Raw genomic sequence first — 23072 nt, forward strand, 5'->3', positions numbered from 1 at the left:
GTATTCGATATTCACTTTTCTCCCACTAAGGATATAATTCAACCTTAGTATTAACAAATCTTTGAGCTTCTAAATGGATTCTTTCAAATTTGTCTTGATCCAAACTTTTTCTAAGAACGAATAGAAAAAAATTGTATTCGCTTCAAACTAAGATAGCATTATGATAATTTTCGAACTGCTGAAGCAGTTACGTTGATAACAATGCAATGCGAATGTGTAATGTAGCTCAACAATATTTCATATATTAGAATTTATATGATATGCTTATTTTTACAGTATAAAAATATATTTAAAAAAATCCCCGCACTAGGATAACAATAAGAGTAATCAATATTTTCTTCAAGCATCTGACCATTCGATTGGACCGGTATAATTGAAACGTGATCACGTATAATAAAACGATTTCACTCAGAATACACTAATTACACTTGGTAAATTTTAATTTTTGTTTAAACATTACTATCAAATAAAGATAAAAATGTGCTCAGTGCAATAACTACATTCCTGATAATGCCTCTGTCATTATATACATTAGTTCCTGCCATTAGAACTTGAAATTAATCTGCTTAAAAAAAAGGTGTAATGGCTAAGTTTGTTTATGGTTTGCATACATTATATCGAATACATTTAAAGTTTAGTTGATAAATCCTTTTGATAAATTATACCCTGTTGAACATATTTCTGTATTTGGTCCGTTGTGAATCCATATTCTAGTAGGATATCAATGCTATTTTGACCTGTAGCAGGACTAAGCTTATCTGCGGTCCGATCACAGCCAGGGGTCCGTGACAGCCGTGGCGCAGGACTCGGTATGATATCTCCTGATTTGGATTTTTGAAAACTGCATCTAGCCTCATTTTGTGGATTGAGAGGTGCAGATTCTAGTGACAGCACAGGTGTAACACAAGCATCCGTGCCTTCAAATACCGTGCACCATTCATCCTGTGTCTTTTCCTTGAATATCTTGGCCAGCCGTGAACGACTTTCCTCAAAGTCTCCAAACTGGGGCAAGTCGTCTTCTGAAAGACCTAGTTTCTCTAACAAAACTGCATAGAATTGAGGCTCAAGGGCACCGACAGCCATGAATTGTCCATCCCTTGTTTCGTATGTATCATAAAAGTGAGCTCCTCCATCCAACCTGAAGTAACCAATTAAAAATATGAAAACAAATCAACACTTGTTGTCTTTTGAATGATAATCTATCCTAATTTTCCCTACAAATTTTTTCCTCTGGGTTGTCCCCATAGTCCGGCAAGTCCTTGCGAGCGGTATAACCAGCTCCCCAAGTATGCTGAACCCTCAACCATAGAAACATCAATTACTTGACCCTCATTACTCCGTGTTCGTTCCAGCAATGCAAGGACTATGCCGAAAGCACAGGTCAAGCCGCCACCGCCGAAGTCTGCAGTAAGATTTACAGGTGGAGTTGGTTTCTCATGGTGTCTACCGAAGAGCGAAAGCAGACCTGTGTAACAGCTTTACTAGTCATTATTTTATAGCGATAGATATTAAATCATATCAAAATACTCTGAAGATTTGCGATTGTCTTACCAGATAAACCGACATAATTTATATCGTGCCCAGCCATCTTGGCATATGGACCAGTTTGTCCAAATCCACTTAGCCTTGCGTAGATGAGTCTCTTGTTTTTTAGCATTAGAGTGTCTGGACCTAGTCCCAGTTTTTCCATAGTGCCTGGTCGGAATGGATCAAGAATAACATCGCTCTGTTGAGACATCTTTTTCAGTATATCAGTACCCTCTTTAGATTTGAGATTTAATCCTACAGAACGTTTTCCATTGCCCAAAAAATCAATAGCAATATTTGGCACTTCACTGGAAGCCTATAATGAATGCATATGATTTATTCATTAAAAATAATGTCAATTTTCTTGGACTTTTGATGTTCTCAATACATAGTCTGAATACTATAGTTTATTAAAATTCTTACTCTGTCTACTCTGACCACTGATGCCCCAAAATTTGATAATATCATGCCACAAAAAGGTACTGGTGCGAGTCCGGCTAGTTCGATAACTTTGATTCCTCGCAGTGGCATTTTGAAACGAGATCAGATACCAGGTATGTTTCCGTTCTACTGAATTACAATGTGCTCTTATACTCAAAAGCTTATAGACTTACTGGATTAATCTTTTACTAGTAATCTTATCCCTACTTTGAAACGTTTGGAACTCATCGGTCAAGAGAGGGGATAGCAAACGTTGCGTAAATTATCAGCCGCTGAAAATACGCAGAGAGCATACGTACCGATCTCACCTAAAGGGGTGCCCTGGTCGCTTTCGACGTCGACGTATATATTATCTCTAAATATCCAAGTCCACGTATGTCAAACGCGTAAAAGGGCTCAACAGTTGCATTCTATACGCAATCCTGAACAAAAACAGTCCAATGTGTTTTCTTTAGACGCAGAAATATAGAAATGGCATGGATTCTACGAAATTGCTATAGTAAATTCGTAGAATTCATGCCATCTTTTTATATCTGCGTCAAATGACACCCCTTTAAATAAAAAGGGGAAACCCACGGCATTTGGGGTGTGTTCGTAAATATAATTCCGGGATAAGACTCACCATCTACCGTTGGTAACTGGTACGCTAATTATAAGCCGATCGACGTATTTTATGGCGAAATGAAAGAGGGTAGCCAGCTTAATGAAAACTACGTCAACGCGTAGAACAAAAAGTAAAATTATTCGAAATTAGAATATAAGATTTATTCGAAAAGTACGTAATTCACTTCACTTTTTATTATAGGCCGTCAGGCAGCTCAAATACCAAACAATGAAACACCACGGAGTGATGATGGTGACGAAGTTTCTTATCTATCGGATTTTTTTTTGTTTATGTCAAATCGCGTCAAGCCAATCACAGAGAACCACGACCAGAGTTGGATGTGGATGCACTTATACATGACGCTACGTATGGTGATAGCTAAACGTCTGCTAGGATGGCAGCGGCACAATTAACCAGGATATTTCTAGTCAATTTAATTCTATGCGTTCTATTTGTACTGGCCGGGTGAGTCTAATTTTATCATATAAACCGAAATCATATCTTAACCAAAAACGATCAATCATTAAGTCACAAATGCTTGTATTATGCTATTAAAAAGAGAGCAGTCCAATACATAACCTCGAATCTTTTTATTAAGACAAATCGTTGACGTGTATATAAAAATCATTTAAAGGAGGGACTTCTACTCCATCCTCGGGGTATCACGAAATGCAAATACCCATACAATAAAAAAGGCGTACAGAAGATTGGCCAAGGAATTGCACCCGGATAAGAACAAGGATGATCCGGACTCATCACAAAAGTTCCAGGACTTGGGGGCTGCCTACGAGGTTCTCTCTGACACAGAAAAAAGAGAAATGTACGATAGGTGTGGTGAGGAGTGTCTGAAAAAAGATGGCATGATGAACAATGCCGATCCCTTTGCCAGCTTCTTTGGTGACTTTGGATTTCATTTTGGCGGTGATTCACAGCACCAACATGAAACCCCCAAGGGAGCAAACATTGTCATGGAACTGCCAGTGACGTTGGAAGAACTTTATAGCGGAAACTTTATAGAGGTTCGATATTACTTAGCTCAAACTATTTTCAAATATCAAACGTGTTTTGATTGAATTAGTTTCATTCCAGGCTGTCTGTTGAAGTCACTGATAATAATTTCGATCAATTCTAATTTAAAAAGTATTTTAACGTCATTTTTCGAATAATAATTATACTCCGTGGACTTAGTTTCATATTATCACTCTTCAAAATCATGCTAATTTTGTAGTAATGTTATTAATTTGGCGAATCTGGTTATGAATGTTATAGCTTGTTTCACAATAACTAGGCCTCTAATTTATTATGGTCATCTGAAAATTAGTAGAGTTGAAGGCATCTGATTTGAAGACAGTTCTAATCTAGTTTTTTTGGATCATGCAGATAACAAGGAACAAGCCAGTAATGAAATCTGCCGCGGGAACGCGAAAGTGTAATTGCAGGCAAGAAATGGTAACACGAAATCTAGGTCCAGGTAGATTCCAGATGATGCAGCAAACAGTTTGCGACGAATGTCCGAACGTCAGATTAGTAAACGAAGAACGGACACTGGAAGTCGAAGTGGAACCGGGGATGGTGGATGGACAGGAAACGAGATTCACTGCCGAAGGGGAACCGCATTTGGATGGAGATCCCGGAGATTTGATAATCAAGTAAGGTCATAAAAGGACAGGTGGGATGTGTTTGCAATGAGAACTGCATGTTACTGTTGATTACCATTCAAACAGGGAGTAGCCTTTCTGTATTAATGTGAAAACTTTGTTAAATTTCCAGAATACGCACCCAACCGCATCCCGTTTTCGAAAGAGTTCAAGATGATCTTTATGCCAATGTGACTATATCTCTGCAGGACGCTTTGATAGGGTTCACTATGGAGATCGATCACCTAGATGGGCACAAAGTCACCATACAGAGGGATAAAATAACTTGGCCAGGAGCTAGGATCCGAAAGAAGGGCGAGGGCATGCCCAATTATGAAAATAACAACCTCCATGGTACTTTGTACATCACGTTTAACGTAGAGTTCCCAAAATCCGAATTTTCGGAAACCGAAAAAGAAGGTAAAAATCTTCGTTATGACTTACTTTGTTTTCTGTACCTCCCATTTCGATAATCTATGGTTTTATAATGCATGCAAGGATTGTATTAGTGTAGTGTATAACTGTCTAATTCTACTTACAGATATCAAGAAGCTCCTGCGGCAAGGTTCTGTAAACAAAGTGTACAATGGACTAAGAGGGTATTAGTGAAAAAAATTAAATCAACAATTAAGAGAATTATCAATAATGAAAAAGAATAACGTAGCAGGCAACATCATGAATTGTGCGCCAACGAATGATCCGTCGGCGTTATTTAAGAAGGGCTCAATAGTTTACGATTTCCGATTACAACTCGTTCAATTTCCGCCAAGTTGTTTAAAGATTGACATTCATATGTAAACAAAAATAGTTAATTCATTATTAGATTCGATAATTTTGTATGTTTGACAAACAGTTAATTGAAAATGTTGCATGTTATGATGCTGCGTCTTGTTTCAATTATACGGATGTTTTTTGAACGTAAAAATACATGGAGCACATGTCGCAGCATCCTAGCCGGCTATAAAGATTTCTTCTAATTCTCTTCAAATAACATGAGATAGAAAATTTATAATGACTGCCTTACGTAATGTATTTGATTATCTTTATTCTACTCAACAAGAACCGAACGGATGATGTGTAATTTATAAGTTATTATTAGTATCATTATGATTACTGATGTGTGAATGGCCAATAGGATGCGCAGAAATTATTGCGACGCATAGACTTAAGAAAATTTTTGCATTAATAATGTACAACTATTAATATATGCAATGCATGATGATGTTCACAAGTTATGCAGTAATTGAAAAATCAATAATGCAGTATTTATTTATTCATACCTTGTACGACTGCAGCCACATGCTATTCCCTCGTCGATTATTATCAGAAAACAAATTGCTCCCCTCTCTTGGTCGAGTCAAATCGATACAACGATTTTCGAATGACACTTCAAACTCTTATAATTATTGGCAGAACAAAAGTCGCGCCAAGAGACGTACGAAACGAAATATATCACCCAACTCACGATTGTTGACATTTTTCAAAAACCCCGAAAACCCGACAAAAAATCCCCAGTTTATAAGCGCTTATCGGCGAAATACTGGAAATAATACAAGAAATATAACTAAAATACTGTTGCCATCATTTCGACAGGCATGAAATCGCACCTGGTGTCTTTTTTGTACCTAAAATGATCCTACAGTCATAACAAAATTTGAAGCGTGTCAACGGCCGCCATGTTGATTTTATCCCGGTGTTTAAATTCGGTGTAAAGTAAACTAACAAGTAAAAACATGTTTTCCACACAACTTTGGCAAACTTTCCACCTGAGATACGCTACTACACGTCAACATTTGTATCTAATTAAAATTAATTCTGTATCACAGTTTCAAAAACAAAGATGCGTAGGTCGGGTATTTGAACTTGTTCCCAGATAGTCGGGTTCACTCTTCGAGCGAAACCTGAATTCAAATACGTAATCGTGAAATAACGGCTCAACATTGTATAATATTTATTTAAAATACTATAAAATATCAAAAGTATATAACATCCATGAGATATGTGTGATGTGCGGGGTTCATAATCACGGACAGAAACAGTACAGGCGCATTTTAAAGTCCTCAACGCAGGCGCTCTGTTTACCGTAAAGGTTCAATCGGCTGATAGATCCGACGAGGGTTTGGTTCGAGTCTTGAGCACGATGTCGAACCGAGGCCTCAAAAATCGCGTCACCAGGCTGGGTCTGAATCGTAACGGAGTAATCAGTCGTCGGAGCAGCTTTGTCCGATTTATGAGACTGGGCAGCCCATACTTTAGAGTTCAAAATAGACTTGAGCTTCAAAACCGCGCACTGAGGGTAGCTTCGCAGCAGGCGGTTCAATTCATCGACCAAAAAGCCAACTGCCTGCTGGACCACGGGGTCAGTGGTCGAAGTACTCTCGCTAAGATGGCACATGCACCATTGGCCAGTAATGCCGGCCATCGAGCAATTCCGGTGATCAGGAATGGGAAGAAACCAGCTGAGGCCGCGGGGTGTGTTCCTCTCCCCCAATATTCGCCTTGACCTTTCCTTGAGCTTACCTTCCTCGAGTTCCTCCGGCCTCATGATGTGCTGGAGGGTCTCGTGGAGGTCAAACGGCGTCGTAAGGCTCCGTGAGTTTCGTCTGAAGTTGGCCCAAGCGATAGGAAATTTCTCTCTCCACCATCTCGGTAAGACGGTAAACACGAAGGGAAGCCTCTCCTCCACGTAGCCCTGATAAGTCTGCCGAAAGCTGCCCCACCTGATGCCGTGGTCGCTCATTACGACCAGGGCGGTGCGTTCGAGGAGACCTTCGTCGGCTACTTGGTCGATGAACCGTCGGTAGGACTCGTCGCCTAATTTAGAATAGGTGATAAAGTCGTGGGTCAAGCTCGCCTGCCAGAACAAAGCGAAGTACGAGTCCCTCGCGAACTCCCTCGCGACCTTCCGAGAGTAAGCCAACAGATTGTCGAAGGTCTTTCTTGTGCCCACGCACAGGTCCGCGTTCAGCTTGTGCGTGTTGCCGATTCCGTTCTCGGTCGCTATGCAATACGGCCGTAAATAGTAGTCCGTTGGCTGGTTCCTGAATCCGGACTTCAGGTAGTTGAATACTGTCATACTGCAGGCGTCTTCGCCGAGAACAGTGCGGTACCCTGCGGCGCTGAAGTTGCTCCATATGAAAGGGCAGTCGTCGAACGGCTTCTTCTTCGTCGTCCAGCACGCGATGGTCAGCTCCTCTTCGGACAACCCGGTCAGCACGGGTACCAAGTTGGGAAAGGTGTTGTCGCCGACCTTGTTGTATCCCATCATCTCCACCGCCCCAAGACCCTGCAGCGCCTCAACGGTCCTCGGCATTGTCCGGTGAAAATTGAGCCTCGAAACCGAGTCCAACCCGAGGATGAGGACACTGAGACGGCCAGACTCCGGTCCGGGAGCGGGTGAAGAACCGCACCTGTTTTCGACTAACTCCTTACGCGGCACAAACGCATGATAGTCCTTGTACACTTCTTTTCCTTTTCTCTCGCACTTGACCTGGACGAACTCCCCGTCCTTGATCCTGGTTGAGTTAACAAAGTTTTGGCACGTTGATTCGAAGCTGGAAGAAGAAACCAAGGATCTTAGCATATGCAGTAACCGACTCTGCAGATTCACTCGCTTGCCACGTACCTAATACTGTTGTCACTACCGTTCGTTCTCCAGAATCTACTCCAGCAGCACTTCGCGGGTTCGAGATCTTTGTAGAAATGCGCTTTCGCTTTCGGGTCCACGAACAGCGAGGTAAGATTCGAGTTCACCAGGGGTAGGTGAGTACCGGCATCGCACTGGAACTCCGTCGTACCCTGGAAGTACCGCTTGATGCTATCGTCCATCACCTCGAATGATGGAATTCGGCAGCCCGATGTCTTCACGACGAAACCGAGAACCGGACCCGCCGGCACATCCGTTTCGCTATTATCCACCTCGATCTCATTCTCTACGAAAATGGGAATAAACTAGAACAGTTCATGGAAAATACTATAATCGTAAACTATGACTAATTATGAGTTGATCTGTCAGTCGGTAAGAGTTTTCGGCTTTGTTCTTCCCGATAATTTGTCGAAACATCCGTTGCTTTCTTCAAATTACTAATGCCACCTACCTCGTAATAGATTGTGAGAGCGCGGTGTGGAACGAGACAAGGTGAATTGTCTATATGTAAAACTGTTGACTATCACAAGGGAAGCACAGAGGCAAATGAGTACACCGATAAGCCATTTCCGGAGACGAGAATTTCCTCTCTTATCATTGGTTTCATTGAGTATATAACCATTTTCGTCCTGGTCCATGTCCCTAAGAAGTCTGCGGCGTTGCTCTGTTTCCACGGTTCCATTATAGCTTGACAGTACCTAGTGGTGCAGAGGAAAGGAAGACGAATAAAAATTTCGTGCGAACATGGAACATTAAAACTTATTGCTTAGTGTACTCGTATACTTTCGATTAATTGCAATTCGCGCGTGTCTATTCGGTCGAGTTGTATATCGTATAATATTATATGAATATCTAATATCCGTTATATCCACGGCCTTTCAGTTCATCGTATACAATATTTTTCTACGTTGAGGATCTTTACATTCTCTTATATATATATATATATAAGCTTATATATATATATATATATATATATATTGCTTAAATACATATAATATAAGTTACTAAAATACTAAACAACTTGAAAAAATGATAACAAAAGTTGTTTAATAAGTTCAAACGCACTCTATGTGAACTCGTTTCAAAATGTGTTACCAGAATGATTGTCTGACCCTGCAGGAATACTGGACGTACACCTACCTCCTTATTGTACTGATTACTACCGTCCATTTCGTCTTGACTTTGAGAATCGATGAATAGTAATGGTTAGCAGACAGGGCGATACATGCAGCAGCGCGCATTGTTATACTCATTTGAATTATGGCTCCGAAAATATCATGCTATTGAACATGGAGCGGAGCTAGTCTAGGTTCGAAGGCTGTAACGTTGATCGGTTCAATCACTGACCGTTAATTGGAACTGAATGTAGTATTAAATGCATTATCACCAAGGAACTGCATCTCCCAATTGCGGATTGAAATTGTCAATCGGTGATAAATATCCTTGTCCTTAGCGATGTTCAGCAAAATTTTTTGCAGGTCAAATAGTTTTATCAAATGTGTCTCCTCTTTAACTACGGATTCGGATTCCCGGATTGCTCGCTCCTAGAAAAAATTATCATCAGTCAAATGTCGAACGTACTTCAAAGTGTTAACATTCAAAGAGGACATTATTTCTGTTTAAGAAAAATTGCTCATTTCAAGTAAAATAATAATTTTGTTATTTTGAAACCAAATAAATTAATTATTTTGCTATATGAAATTTATAGCTTTAGTTGAAAAATATATATGTTCCCGATTAAAACAACTATGGGTTGGAATTTGTTATATTTTTGAATAAGCTGTTCATAATAATATGGTTAAACTCAAAAATGAAAATGTTCCCAGCTATCAAACGTTTCAATTTATAGAGTAAATATTTCTACTCTTCAAACACCGAGCGATGAACATTGTACTTTTTTACATCTGAATAATGCTTACTTGCTTTTTAAAAATTTTTTAGTCTTTGCTTTATTGTTAGTGCATATTTATTACCGAAATCAACTTTTAGTGCAGAAATAAATTGTGTATTCTGGTTAAACGACTTCGTTTTCTGCAAGATGATGAACAATATTTAGAGCATTGGTTCGTTTGAAAATCATTGCTAGAATCAGAAACGTACGCAATAATTATTACTGGCACAGGACTCTACTGCTTGAAGCCTCGTGAATACGACATGCGAACGCGCTATATTGCTAATTCTACCGAGATCGAAATCACTGTAGCTTGTGAACCAGCCGATTACCAGCCAATATCTACAACGACTAAGATCTTCGTTTTCTTAATACAAAAATTTTCGTTAAAATATCGAAGAATTACGTAACACAGTTACTTGCTATTCAATCTAATTGTACTCGTTAAAATAATAATTCAGCAAGAAAAAGAAAAAGATACTTGATTTCAATGTGCTTGGAAAAAATATACAATTTTCTATGTTTCGCAAAAACAAATTTTGCGTAGTACCTATCGATGTTCGATTCTTGCATGCCGCCCAGAACACTCCTTACTTGAGTTTGAAAACTACGTTTTTAATTATAGAAGAACTCCATAAATGATAAACCTATTTGTCATGGAATCACGATTTTATTGCAATCGAAATCGACCGAAGCACATACATCATTGAAATGCCGTTTCACGAGATAGAAATTTCTTTATGAAAAACAATAACATCTCACAGATTCAGAGTTAAAAGCAGTTTATCTTTAATCTGTCTGTCTTGGTATCGAATTGAATTGATTTCAAATAAAAGAAATTTGCGACGAGAAAAAAAAAAAGAAAAGAAAAGAAAAACGAGAAACAGAAATCACAAACTATATTCGTACATCCGTTTGCAAATTTTTTTCGAAGACGAAAAAGGCATGAATAAATTCACACAAGAATCTACGAGGGATGAGATTTCACCGGCAATTGCAATTGCATTTTTGGGTTGTACCCCGTTCGCACCTCGCAGAATATTTTTGCGAAAAATTATATTCTATTGTCCGTCATTCGGATGGCCTGGACCATCTTCTCGGGGGTGATACAGCTTTTCCACGTGATATTACGATCAGCCCCTCTGCATTATCCCAAGGATGAAAGGGAACGTCACTGGGAACGTTCGCTCACTCACTGCTGCATAGCTCACGCAACAAGCCGAGGGGTTGAACCCGGTGAACACGGCGACACGACAACCCGGACTAGCAGGATAGGGATGAGCTTTTGGCACGGGGATGGATCGGTCGATGTTAAATAAGCGCGTGCGCATTCCAGTTTCCAGGAAATTCCCCGCCTGCGTGATAACGCGAGCCAAACGTTCATTCGATACCTCGAAAACAGTTTTTCCAATGCTTAAACCAATTGCGCAAATCGGGAGTCTATTTAAATCCATCATGCAGGTCGCGGTGGACTCGATCGATCAAAAACTTTGCTTTTTCGTTTAAGTACCGATTTTCGTACGTATGCAGCTTTGCCAAACGGTTCCGAAGGCGAGAGTTTTTTCATAAATAATCAAGTTACGATTGAGAGTGCCAGTGTTCGCGTTCGCTACGATAAAATGGGCAAACGTAAATTTATGCAAGATGATAAGTAACTTGCATTTTTCATTTTCGAACTTTTTCGGACAAAATAGTTATCTGTTCATTTTTGTGTAATTACAATAAAAAAATTCCTAACGATCGAGCGATCGGTAAAGCAGAAATGGTTAAATCTTAAATGATTTCATTGATGTTTCTGGTATTCTGAGAAACGGTGTTTAATGCGAAACTCAAATGTAACTAAGGCCGTTTTACTCCTGTTTGTCACATAAGTCAACTAATCATACGGATCCTTTCGAACATGGATCACTCGCGTTTTCGGTCATAACAAAATTTGGCATTGGTTCCCAGATGAAAGTTGAGACGGAAGTTAATTATACCCTACAAGGTCCGGCCGAATATATAATTCAGATTAATACATTAGACTCCGATAACAACTTTGTCGTAATTTTAAAGCGGGATGAATTATTGTAGATGTGACAATGATCTAGGAGATGTAAGAAAAAGAAAAGAAGCGAAACTTAAATTTCGCAGGCGTCTGGCATATCTCGATAAGCTTAAATCCGAATTGTCGAGTTGTTTTTTCAGCGGACTGATATACTCAGCAATGAACCGTAATTTGACATCACGTATCTATTTTACGAAAATCGTGCAAACATTTTCCGTGATTTCGTGCAGACTATTAAAATATGTATTACAGTGTGGAGAAAGTATTTCTTATCTATCCTTACCCGAGACCCAAATCACACCGTGATTATCGAAGGCAGTCAAAATTGAATGGCTCTGATAGTACTTCTTTTTATTCCCTTGTCCTCGTTTCCAGATCCTAAACCGAATGAAACGTGATTTGAAAACCTTCGTGGTTTCAACTGCGAGCGCTGATAGTCCGTTGGCAACACTACCAACTAAAGTTTGTATCAGCTTCTGAAACACAGTTTAACTGCCGAGCTGATATACCGCTCCAGCCAGTAGCCAATCTCTAACACAATTACGGCGTAGAATCTACCACAGCAAATCGTGCACTGACCATAAGCACCGCGTGTTATCAATCCACAGTATTTCATACTGCTTATCAACTTCCCGTCTGACGGTGCAGCATTTGTGCTTTAGCATAACTAAATCGAAATTTTTAAATTGAAGTCATCGTATTTAGTAAAAATAAGGGATACCAGATTGAAGTGAATGGACCCCATCAAAATCTATTTTTTTGGTTCACGAATTCCGTTTCCTCCGTGTGACGTACTGTATGCACGAACGAAAGCTTCCACGATTCATATCATGCAGGCATTTTCAAATTCTTTATCAAACGTAAAACTTGTCACGAAGAGTGCAGTTATGGCTATATTCCAAACTGCTCGGTGGAGTATGAAACTGGGTCTTCAATCACAACACGCAGTGTAATCGCCGGGACTCCGCGTTTTTTTTTTTTTTTTCTCATATAGCAGTAAACGCATTGAAAAGCAAGCTGCGAAGTTGATAAGTTTTATTTGGCGAAGAACAATCGACCAAAGTTTAAAATAGTCCGAATAGCGACGGCTCACAGTATGCAGGTGACCGTATAATCAGAGCAATGTTATGGCTTACGGATACATTTTACACTTCTGCGGCAATGCTTGAAAGAACGTTTAAAAATGCTGATGTAACACAAACTTCAGTGATGACATACCTATGACAGAGAAAAACAAGACTCTTACAATATTAGTCTTCTATTGGTACAACGATTTTAATTTGACATAGAGCCGAGTTTAAAGCCACGTTACGCTTCAACTTGAACCATTCGCACACACGAGCAAACTACAATTTCTGATACAGTCAGTACGCGGTTTAATCAAGCTTTTAAACCAATTGCATTCCTCACTGAAAAATGTTCATGTGGCAAATCGTAAAATGTTACGGGAGAAGTCAGCCTGTAATTTATTACAATACGCTTTGTTTTATAAATTCGATAAATAATATATCACATAGTAAACTTCAAAAGCACGAATGATCAGATATCATATACATGTCAGATCTTCATCAGATCAAAAATCATATATTAAACTATACGTACAGTTGCTATATGATTTTTGATTAAGTATATCTGATGATTTGTGCTTTTGTAATTTATTCTGTGATTTCTTATATATTATATCAAGTCTATAAGATAAATCACGTAATACATTACAAGTTGCATTCTATCACAACATTTTATGATTTATCACGTGAACAATTACAGTAAGGTTAACACGGTTCTGTCATGATTCTGACTCTATCGCGACCTCGAAGTGAATAGTTCTTCGAACAATATTCGGCGTGGCTGATCCTGGAACACTCTGAACCACATCACTGGTTGGATGGAATTCTTTCACGAATAATATCACTTCATGATCCCGATTTCTTCTTTGTAAGATCACTTTAAGCCACTTTAGTGCCACAAAGGACCCTGTTTCATTGATAAGGGTTAGAAATGTATTATAGCATTATGAATTTCTCGCCATCATAATAATAATGGTTTATTATTGAAGTTATATCGATATAATGATTCGTTAACGTAATTATAAGCTAGAATGGTAGGGTATTATGTATATATGTAATTATATAATCATATTTATACACGGATTATACAATATGTACAGAAAATTTGAAGCGAATTTCATTCACAAGCGTTACTATATTATTATTATTATTATTATTATTATTATTATTATTATTATTATTATTATTATTATTATTATTATTATTATTATTATTATTATTATTGTTGTTATTATTATCATTATCATCATCATTATCGTTATAATTATTATTACTGTTTTATTATTTCAATGATTATTATTGTTATTGTTATTATTTTCTCATTTTTTTTTTGTTTTTTTTTTTTGGACAGTGAGCGCGAACCACGATCATTTTTCATCATCATGATCAATGTTCGTCATGCACCTGAATTTCACGGATTCTATAATACATATACGTGATTAGATATTATACGTATAGCCGTTTGTTTGAAACGTCGTTAGATCCCTAGCACGTATAACGTCGGTACGAGTCAGCAGAAATATATTATTTACTGATTTACGCAGCGTGCGTCGTTTATAGGTGTCTTGTATATAATATATATAACCACGCATGATTCGGCGATATGCGCAATATCAAACGTCTCTAGAATTTAATTATATATATATTTTTTTTTCGTTTTGAATGTTTTTTTTTCTCATATCTTATAAATCTTATATAATAGCAGTACGTATAGTGCTACGTTATACAACGTTTACATCGATAATAATGCGTTCTAGCTTATTTATTTAAGTTACTATTATATATGTTTATGCCAAACGTATTTTACGTAGGTGTACGCGCCTTGTATATATTTATATATCTGTAGGTATGACTTATTTCATATCTTAATTATCTACCGTTATTTTATATACAATACATTTTTTTTTCTTTAATTGCACATAGACAACGGACTGTTCTTGCAAAGACAGCTGTCGAGTTACGCATTGCACGTGTGAACAAAGCGGAAGATGGGCTTATTATTTCAATATTGGAATCACTGACAGACAGCTGATTAACGTATCGTACGGCATATCATTAGCTGAAACGCATCGTTTTTCACTTTGTTCGCGCGGACGACTGTGATGTGTGTATCATTATGATAGGTATGTATTACGTGTGTATGATGTGTGTGTGTGTGTGTGTGGGTGTTAAAATTTTTCACTTTGCTACAATTGTTGTTACATGCTCGTTTTTTTTTTCCGTTTCACCTGTTCTCCAATTCTACAGTTTCCACAAGAGTGTGAATTTAATCGTGACATGTAGAAGGGTTTTCTTTACCCCCGATGACGTAAAACTGTTTATCATCAACACTTATATATAATGTATAATGATGTGGCACTGTCTGTATGAAAAGAAAAATGACAATTTTTGCGGAATTTAAAATTAACATCATTAGCCTCTTTACGTACGCGTTTGTATGCATATAGTACTGTGTATCTTATAAGGGGCTCATTCACGTATATACGACTATTTATAGTTAGTCATATTACTTATTATCCAACATATAAATATATTCTGATTTTTCTTGTTTTTTTTTTGTTTTTTTTTTTTGTTTTTTTTTTTCGTCTTTTGTTAATTATATTTCATTTTTTCTATTATTTCTTGCAAGTAGAAAATTTTCGATATGCTTTTGTAATTGCAGCAGTCTGACGGACTCCGGAATTTTTGCAAATTATCGAGATTCTACGCTCGTGAATCGAGTGCCAAAAGTGCACTTGTTCAAATCTATATTCATGATTTTTCCTTCGAACGATCGTCACTGAGATTTTAACTTGAAGTTGAGGCAAAAATTGATTTTCTGTCACGCCAGCTGCTCGCAGAGATAAATGTTATTATATATATATATATATATATATATATATATATATATATATTATATATATGTATATTATTGCTCGTGGAATACGTTATTTAATTAAATATTAAGAATTTTCTCACTAGATAAATTATCGTATTTTATTATCCGATCCACTTTACCCCCGGACTTGAACGTCGAATTAAGTCGCGATTATCGGTGCCAGCACCGATTTCCTAAAATCTGTAATGAATTTTGTCACTTTTGCGCCGGTTGTATTGAACTGAATTGCTTTCATAAAAACTTTTTCTTCACAGGTATGGAGAGAGAAGAATAGAAAATACTGTAGCATTGTATTCCACGAGCAATAGTATGTTCTGAATATCCCCTTGATTTGATTATCAATTGTATATAGTGATTTGACAAAAAAAATTATAAACTATAGTATCATTATTATTATTATTACGTCGTAATAGTGGAGTAAAAATTTCATATATACTTCATGACACATGGAGTTATTTTATAAGAGATTGTTTTCGACCGTCTCCTTAGCTTTTTTATTGTTTGTTTTCAGACGGTTGAATTATTCGGTTCAAAAATTGTAAATAATATAAATATTATACGCACTTCGCGTTGCTAGTTTCCGAAAGAACAACGAACGAATGAATCTTCTAACAATGTGCATTATGGTTAAAAAAAACACTCCGAAACGATACTAAGATAAAAATAATAAATACGAAGAGAAAATAGTACAGCTGAAATTTGTGTCGTGGCCGTGAAAAATCACACAAGAAAATAAAGAATGTTAATAGTTTGTAACGTAGATTATGATGAATTCAGAGAATGCCTATTGACAAATGGCATGTAAATTACATTGTAGGAGTCGTAAGAAATGGAGATCAATTTGGAAAAATCAGATAAATTAAGAAAAAAAACTACTAGCCTGAAACCAGAATCAATTTGTTTTTTACCGACCATGTTGCAGAAGTAAAATGAGTAGAAAAAAAAAAAATTAGGAAAAAAATATTAATAACAATTTAATAGAGTCTAATAAAAATTTCTATACGCTACATAACATATTTTATAATAACAAAATAATTCAACGTAACAATTATGTAATCATAGAAATTATATTTCTACGCATCATATTATCATGTACCTATATATACGCACAGACGCGAACGTTGTGAAAATTGACGGATAATGAAGGTGGTTTATTTTTTTAATTTTTTTTTAAGGTGCCACTTGAAAAATTTGTGACAATTACTGAAAAAAAAAAATTGTCGTAAGACCTCGAGGAAGTAGGAAAATATTTAGCGATCGCTACCGATCATTGTAATATTTTTTGTTTATTTTTATGTGTACACCTTACGGACTTATATATGTATATATTAGTTTTTTCTTTTTGCATCGTGGTCCAATTAATCGTTTACCAATCAACATCAAACTGCGTCTAACAATTCCGCAGTTGGCTTTTTTCATCTTTGATCCGAAAGATTGAACGTCTCGGAGAAATTTGTATAAACGTTTTTGTTACCGAAGTATCGCATCACCTTAATGTCCCTATTTTGTTTTTAATTCTGATTTTTATGAACAATGATTAATTGAATCAGGAAACGAAAAAAATAAACTAATATATATAACAAGTCCGTAAGGTGAGTACATGAAAATAAATAAAAAATATTACAATAATTGATAGCGACCTCTAAATATTTTCCTACCTCCGCTTCACTAGGTTTTACAACATTTTTTTTTTTTGCAGTATATGCCATAAATGTTTCTACTGGCACCTTAAAAAAAAAAAGGTAAAAAATGAACCATCCTAATAATTAGATATCGTGATTATACCGGACGAATAAAATAAATAATTAATAGAAATATTGTCATAATACTCCAATTCTTTTGCGCAATAGCGCCACGGTTTTGGTATAATACATGTAAGTTAACGCCACCGTTTAAGTTTTGTCTTGCCGATTATAACGCAGAATAGGATATTAATTAATGAAATGTGATGCGATGATACTTTATACGGTTTAAATTCGGGCTAATCAATTGCGTGTTTTCTTAATCGTCTTCAAAGTAAAAGTGGAACTAATTGTCACGTTCCAAATTCTTCTCTTTCGTCTCAAGTTTAGACAAAAAGTAATACTTCTTTCCTTTGTGTGAGTTATTATATTTAAATTAAAAGAAGTACTTCAGATTCTACACTGAATTGAACTCTCCAACTAATCGATCACTCAAATTAATAATAATAACGGTAATAAAAATAATAACAACAACAAAAACAACAATAACAACAACAACAACAACAATAATAATAATAATAATAATGATAATGGTAATGCTATAATACAGAATTTACAAGTACATTGGTTTAAATGATTGCAGGCTGCTCCTCTCATATATATCACAGCGAGGGGTGCCGCCGAGCCCGCCTCAACCTTATTATCAGCGCTCTCCGATGTCTCATGCAATTCCCCTGCCCTTTACATATCGCGATATAATAATATCCATTATCTTATACTACTATGCTGTATAACATGATCGCAGATCGTTGCCATCCATTCTCAATCATTAAATTTTTCTTAAAGTTATAGATTCACGCTACGTTTTACACACACTCTCTCTCTCTCTCTCTCTCTCTCTCTCTCTCTCTCTCTCTCTCTCTCTCTCTCTCTCTCTCTCTCTCTCTCTCTCACACTCTCTCTATCTCTGCACGCTCTCTTCCAAACGCACATACACACGCACACAAGTAATAATATAACCTAATAGGTAAAACACTGCGCCGATTACAGAATGCGCGTGATCATGGTAAACTGATAATTTACTCGTCCTATAACAACAACAATAATAATAATAATAATAATAATAATAATAATAATAATAATAATAATAAAAATAAAAATATGATAATTATACAGTGTCGTAATAATATACAACGCGCGCGTGTGTGTCATTTGTCTGCGTGTGCGTGCGTGTGTTTGTGTGGGCCCGTGTGATTTTTTTCCGTTTAGTTACACTCTTGTCATGGTATTTATATATTAAATCATACGTCTCGTAGACATGTCTGCACTTACCCTAGGTGGGACCATCACTCTCGTGGACGGTCTTAAAGAGGGTCCCTCGTACGCGGCGCCACTTGTCTTACGGCTCGTCCTCGCCGGGCGTAGCTCAGTCTAGGCACCGCGCCAAGGTACCGACCCTCGTTTACGATACGATTACACCTTATTTTTATACGTTATGCATCGCTATGTTATATGCTACATGTATATAATGTTATATTTACACATAAAACGTCTCTGTCATACAAGGCCTTCATGTCACCAACTCTGCTGTTTCACGACGTTGCAGGTATATGCAGCTTTTATAAGCTGTTACAAGAGGGATATGTCGAATTTTATTAAAATAACTTGACGGAGAGAATCTTTCAATTTAAATCCCGTCAAAGCCGTAAACCGAGGAACATTGACTTTCGAGTCGTACTTCTTAAAGAGAGCTGCGCAATGTACTACGACGCTTCGTTAAGTCGACGAATGCGGTACACTTTCGCATCGAGGGTAATGGAGATCGTGACATAAAGACCATGTGCATATTGCAAGGAAACATTTGAAAAAACGAAAAAAAAAAAAAAAAAAACGACACACTTCTTTTAAACAGGTCCTGAACTTTGAAAATATTCAAGGGTCCTAAGCCAAGCTAGACCTAGCATATGATTCGTGGGCGATAATTTACACTTTAAGACTAGTCTGATAATAGGAACATGGTGTCTTCATCGTTACAACGTCAACTCGAGCCGTTCGTATGTTCAGCATTCGCGTGGAAGAAAAAGAAAAAAAAACAAACAAACAAAAACCGACTAAACCAAAAATAAGGGAGTAGAACTCCGCGTTGCCGCGAATGCTTCAAGTGCAGGGGACTTCGAACCCTGGTCCTCGAGGCTGCGAGTCTCTGCGAAATACTTCTGAGCAACGAGACGTTATGCATGCAGAGTTCGTTCGCCAGTTCCGGATTCCATCCGGAATTGGATAATACACTCATTCTCAGTCGCGGGTCGAGCTTTCGGGTTCGAAAGGGCTCACGCTGCCAGACCTTCGCCCCTCGGTGGAGGCGGAGGTGGGAGCCGCGGTGCCGAAGGCGTCGAATCGTCGTCAGACCTCGAGGGCGCTTCCCTCTCAAAGTGGCGCTGAAGCGTCTCGCTGCCGCCGCCGCCGCCGCCGCCGCCGCCCCCAACGACGCTGCTGCCCCAAGCAGGAACGCTCGCCGAGTTCTGGTTGCCCGTGTTCGATGACGGCGTTCCCGGCGAATGCGACGGCGACGGGGTTCGAAACAGCATCGAACCCGTCGGCAACGATGATTTACCCTCCCCCAGGGGCCCGTTGGTCGGTGCCATCGGCTGTTTCTCCAACGGGAATCCCGCCCCGTAAACGGAACCGAAAAGTCCCGCGTATTTGCTCGCGCCTCCATGATGCGGCGGCAGACCGTTGCTGTTCTGGATCACGGATATTTCGTTCAGCTAAAACCGGAAATCGTATGGTTTAGGAACGTTGCTCAGTAAAGTGAGAGCTTCTGGTTTCGGAGGTACGATTTCGTTGTAAGTTAGTGTAGGCATTAAGTGAGATTAGATTTGTAGAAAAGTATGTGGTTCGAGCTTCATTGACATTTTTTACTGCCCATTTCTCTGAGTCTAGAGAAAAAATGAAGTCATTGTCCTCATCCCGAAAACGAATAGCTAAGTTTTCAATGTGTGTGTGACCAATTTTTTTGGCCCAACGATACCTCGAAAACGGATTACCGGATTTCGATTATTTTGGTCTCAAGCGACGGGGCTTTTCTGAACTTGGAACTGAGTAGACTTTGGCTTCGATCGGTTCTGTACTTTTTCAAATATTTTCATTACAAATTTTCAAAAAACAAAATATAAATGATGAGGTTTTGAGAATGGATGAATGGATTTGGATGAAAATTGGTATCGCCAGGTTTTACGGGTTGCTAATCACGGATCTAAAGTCAGATTTGCAAAATTTAAATCTGGTGAATCCAATATCGTGGAAAAAAATCTAAAAATATTGGAATTTTGGTAGAAATTCGTAGTCGGAGGTTTTTCGGACCTCCGACAACGTATCCATGGTCAAACTTACAAAATTTGTAATGGTGGATCCATTACAGTAGTTCAAAATAAAAACAATTGTTCGATTTTCATGGATTATAGTACCTGTGAGCGTTTGAATCGTTAATCCTCAACCTGAATTTGTAGTTAAAAATTCGAATTTGATGTGATTATTTCGCTTTTCTCTTAACTTGGAACCTGCAGTGTGAGAACGGGAGGTTTGAGGGCTGGCTCATGGCTAGCCTAAAGCCACTTGCTTTCATTAGAATCAATTAATAGGAAGGAAGGAAACTAAATTTGACGTATCGTGAACACGACAAAACATTTCATCGAGTGAAATGGTTAACGTTATTGTCAATAATTACTCACTTAAGTTAAAACACATCCCTAATGTTATGTAAAAGCAGCTTTCAGTATTGACAGGCTTTTACGCAAATTTTGTCTAAATTCTGATAAGGTCTAATCGATTACCAACCTTTTGCTGAACACCGTTAAGGAATGGTGCGGGTAGGTATGGGTAAAAAAGGTCTGGCCTCCGCTGGAGAAACTCCGAGTCTTTCGGAGTGATTGGCAGCGGCGGCAGGTCCAACGACATGCGACGTCCTCGACGGGAGGCACCATTCGTCCACATATGGGTCCCCATGTGAACCTGCAACAAGGGTAACCATGTTTGGATCTTCAAGGGATATTGGTCTGGGTGTAAAATCTCTACTCAACGGCAATTGGTAAGATGTAAGCAGACGTTGTGTTATATGGCTAAATGATTCGAGAGCGAGAAGTAGAGGGAGAAAAGTTATAAGAAATATCGAAGCTAGATAGAACAAAGTTTGCGGTATAAGCGGTAAAACTACCTTGAGGTTTCCCTTGGTGGTGAAGGCCTTCTGACAGACGGTGCATCGGAACGGTTTGTCACCGGTGTGTGTTCTCATGTGGATCTGGAGGGCCGATGACGATGAGAAGTTCTTATTGCAAACTTGGCACAAATGCTTGCTGGACATGCCTGCGAACACACACACTGACGCTAAACTCACCCTGCAGCTTCCAAGCTTTCTGAAGGTAGTGGACTTTGCCGTGGCAGTCGCTCGGCATCGTTTCGGAAAATTCGTTAAAACATACCATTCTCAAGTGGACTTTGGGTATACAAAAATTATATGTATAATATGTACGTATGATACATGTATAGCCAGGCACCAGGCTGTATGTCAGTATGTCAGTGATGTTAGACGCGGGAAAATGGGTAAAGAAGAAAGATTTTTAATGAGTGAGTATAAGCGGTATAAATCGTACTTAAAATCAAATGTACGCAGAAATGAAAATGTGTATTAGTTAAAGCCTTGCTTCAACAAATCGGTAATAACGATCATCTTTCCTTTCTTCTATATTTCTTCGCAACAAAACAAAAACAATGTAACATCTTTGAACGCGTCACGTCCGCAACGCGAACTCGAAGCGAAGAAGGGTGTTTTTTCCACTTACTGGGCGGTCTTTTTGGCGCAGGTAAATCACCTTCTGGCGGTGATCTCTTCACGGGGACAGCTGACTCCATGGCGAGTGGCGGCATCGGCGGAGGTGGAGGTGGTGGGGGTGGAGGTGGCGGCGGCAAGCTGGAGTCGTCGGAACACATCGGACTCCTGGACGTCTCCTGCTCCTGTACGATCTGCTGTTGCTGTTGCTGCTGCTGCTGACCGGCCGATTTCGAGTCGCTGAACAGATGAGGCGGCATGTCGCGTATCTTATGAGTCAGCATGTGCTGCTTCATGTTTCCCTGCAGATAAAAACGTTACAAAATTGTCAGGTTGCTCCGGGAACTGTAAGACATGTACTGAAAATCAGATTGCGGTTTTGGAGAATTTTATATTTCGAGATAGATCGATGGATTTGTTCAATCACAGGTTTGGTTCACGTTCGAGCTCATCACAGTTGTGTTCGCACGATTTTATATTTAATAATTTCTGTTCCTACTATCCCATGGTTGGGATATATAGGATTGATGTACGACCACGGGATTTCTACGCACCTCGAAGTACAGAGTAGCTTGTGCCATAAGGGGGATTTTATATAAGTTGAACGTGTTATTGCAGAGATTGATCCAATAAGTTACCGTTTTGGCATTTTTAAGTTGATGACGAATCATCTTCGATCTTGGAAACGACCTTAGTTAATTGGACACTAGAGCGGAACAAGCAGTCAAACTCTTGATTGCTCATATTGCAAAAAGGTACCACAGCTAGAGATCACGTTATATCTTACGATAAAAAATTGCAACATTATTACAGCTGTCTTTCTCATT

The 23072-nt window shown here is 38.4% G+C and overlaps 4 protein-coding genes across 16 annotated transcripts in view; 1 reads left to right on the forward strand and 3 right to left on the reverse strand.

Annotated features, from left to right (window-relative positions):
- Positions 1-220: 220 nt before the first annotated feature.
- On the reverse strand, positions 221-2831 carry Amacr (Alpha-methylacyl-CoA racemase). Of its 9 annotated transcripts, none has more exons than XM_046614618.2 (6): positions 2591-2831; positions 2268-2390; positions 1951-2094; positions 1552-1843; positions 1219-1465; positions 222-1138 (listed from the first exon to the last, which is right to left on the reverse strand). In XM_046614618.2, the coding sequence occupies exons 3-6, from the start codon at positions 2056-2058 to the stop codon at positions 628-630; spliced, it is 1158 nt and encodes a 385-aa protein (XP_046470574.1). In that variant the 5' UTR covers positions 2059-2094; positions 2268-2390; positions 2591-2831; the 3' UTR covers positions 222-627. The 9 variants fall into 9 exon arrangements, with proteins under 9 accessions (XP_046470579.1, XP_046470574.1, XP_046470573.1 ...); XM_046614617.2 differs by having other exon boundaries at positions 1951-2097; XM_046614622.2 differs by lacking the exon at positions 2268-2390.
- A 47-nt stretch (positions 2832-2878) lies between these two features.
- On the forward strand, positions 2879-5467 carry shv (DnaJ homolog shv). The gene is made up of 5 exons (XM_046614626.2): positions 2879-3037; positions 3207-3591; positions 3953-4221; positions 4343-4629; positions 4751-5467. The coding sequence occupies exons 1-5, from the start codon at positions 2967-2969 to the stop codon at positions 4813-4815; spliced, it is 1077 nt and encodes a 358-aa protein (XP_046470582.1). The 5' UTR covers positions 2879-2966; the 3' UTR covers positions 4816-5467.
- A 669-nt stretch (positions 5468-6136) lies between these two features.
- Positions 6137-12319, reverse strand: LOC124213351 (uncharacterized). 5 transcript variants are annotated; one of them, XM_046614602.2, is made up of 5 exons: positions 12077-12319; positions 8996-9399; positions 8307-8553; positions 7835-8141; positions 6137-7763 (listed from the first exon to the last, which is right to left on the reverse strand). In XM_046614602.2, exons 2-5 carry the CDS (start codon positions 9023-9025, stop codon positions 6233-6235), a joined length of 2115 nt encoding a protein of 704 aa, XP_046470558.1. In that variant the 5' UTR covers positions 9026-9399; positions 12077-12319; the 3' UTR covers positions 6137-6232. The 5 variants fall into 5 exon arrangements, with proteins under 5 accessions (XP_046470558.1, XP_046470561.1, XP_046470559.1 ...); XM_046614605.2 differs by having other exon boundaries at positions 9243-9399; positions 12077-12318; XM_046614603.2 differs by lacking the exon at positions 12077-12319 and adding an exon at positions 10777-11027.
- Positions 12320-19322: 7003 nt separating this feature from the next.
- Positions 19323-23072, reverse strand: part of salm (spalt major) — a 59905-nt gene continuing 56155 nt past the window's right edge. Inside the window, exons 5-8 of the mRNA XM_069133550.1 lie at positions 22259-22547; positions 21634-21782; positions 21258-21431; positions 19323-20188 (exon numbers count right to left, since the gene is read on the reverse strand). Of these exons, the coding sequence (XP_068989651.1) occupies positions 19751-20188; positions 21258-21431; positions 21634-21782; positions 22259-22547 (1050 nt within the window). The 3' untranslated portion in view covers positions 19323-19750. The remainder of the gene's footprint in view (positions 20189-21257; positions 21432-21633; positions 21783-22258; positions 22548-23072) is intronic.

The sequence above is a fragment of the Neodiprion pinetum genome, chromosome 2 (genome assembly GCF_021155775.2).
Source record: "Neodiprion pinetum isolate iyNeoPine1 chromosome 2, iyNeoPine1.2, whole genome shotgun sequence".
In the NCBI taxonomy this organism is placed as follows: Eukaryota; Metazoa; Arthropoda; class Insecta; order Hymenoptera; family Diprionidae; genus Neodiprion; species Neodiprion pinetum.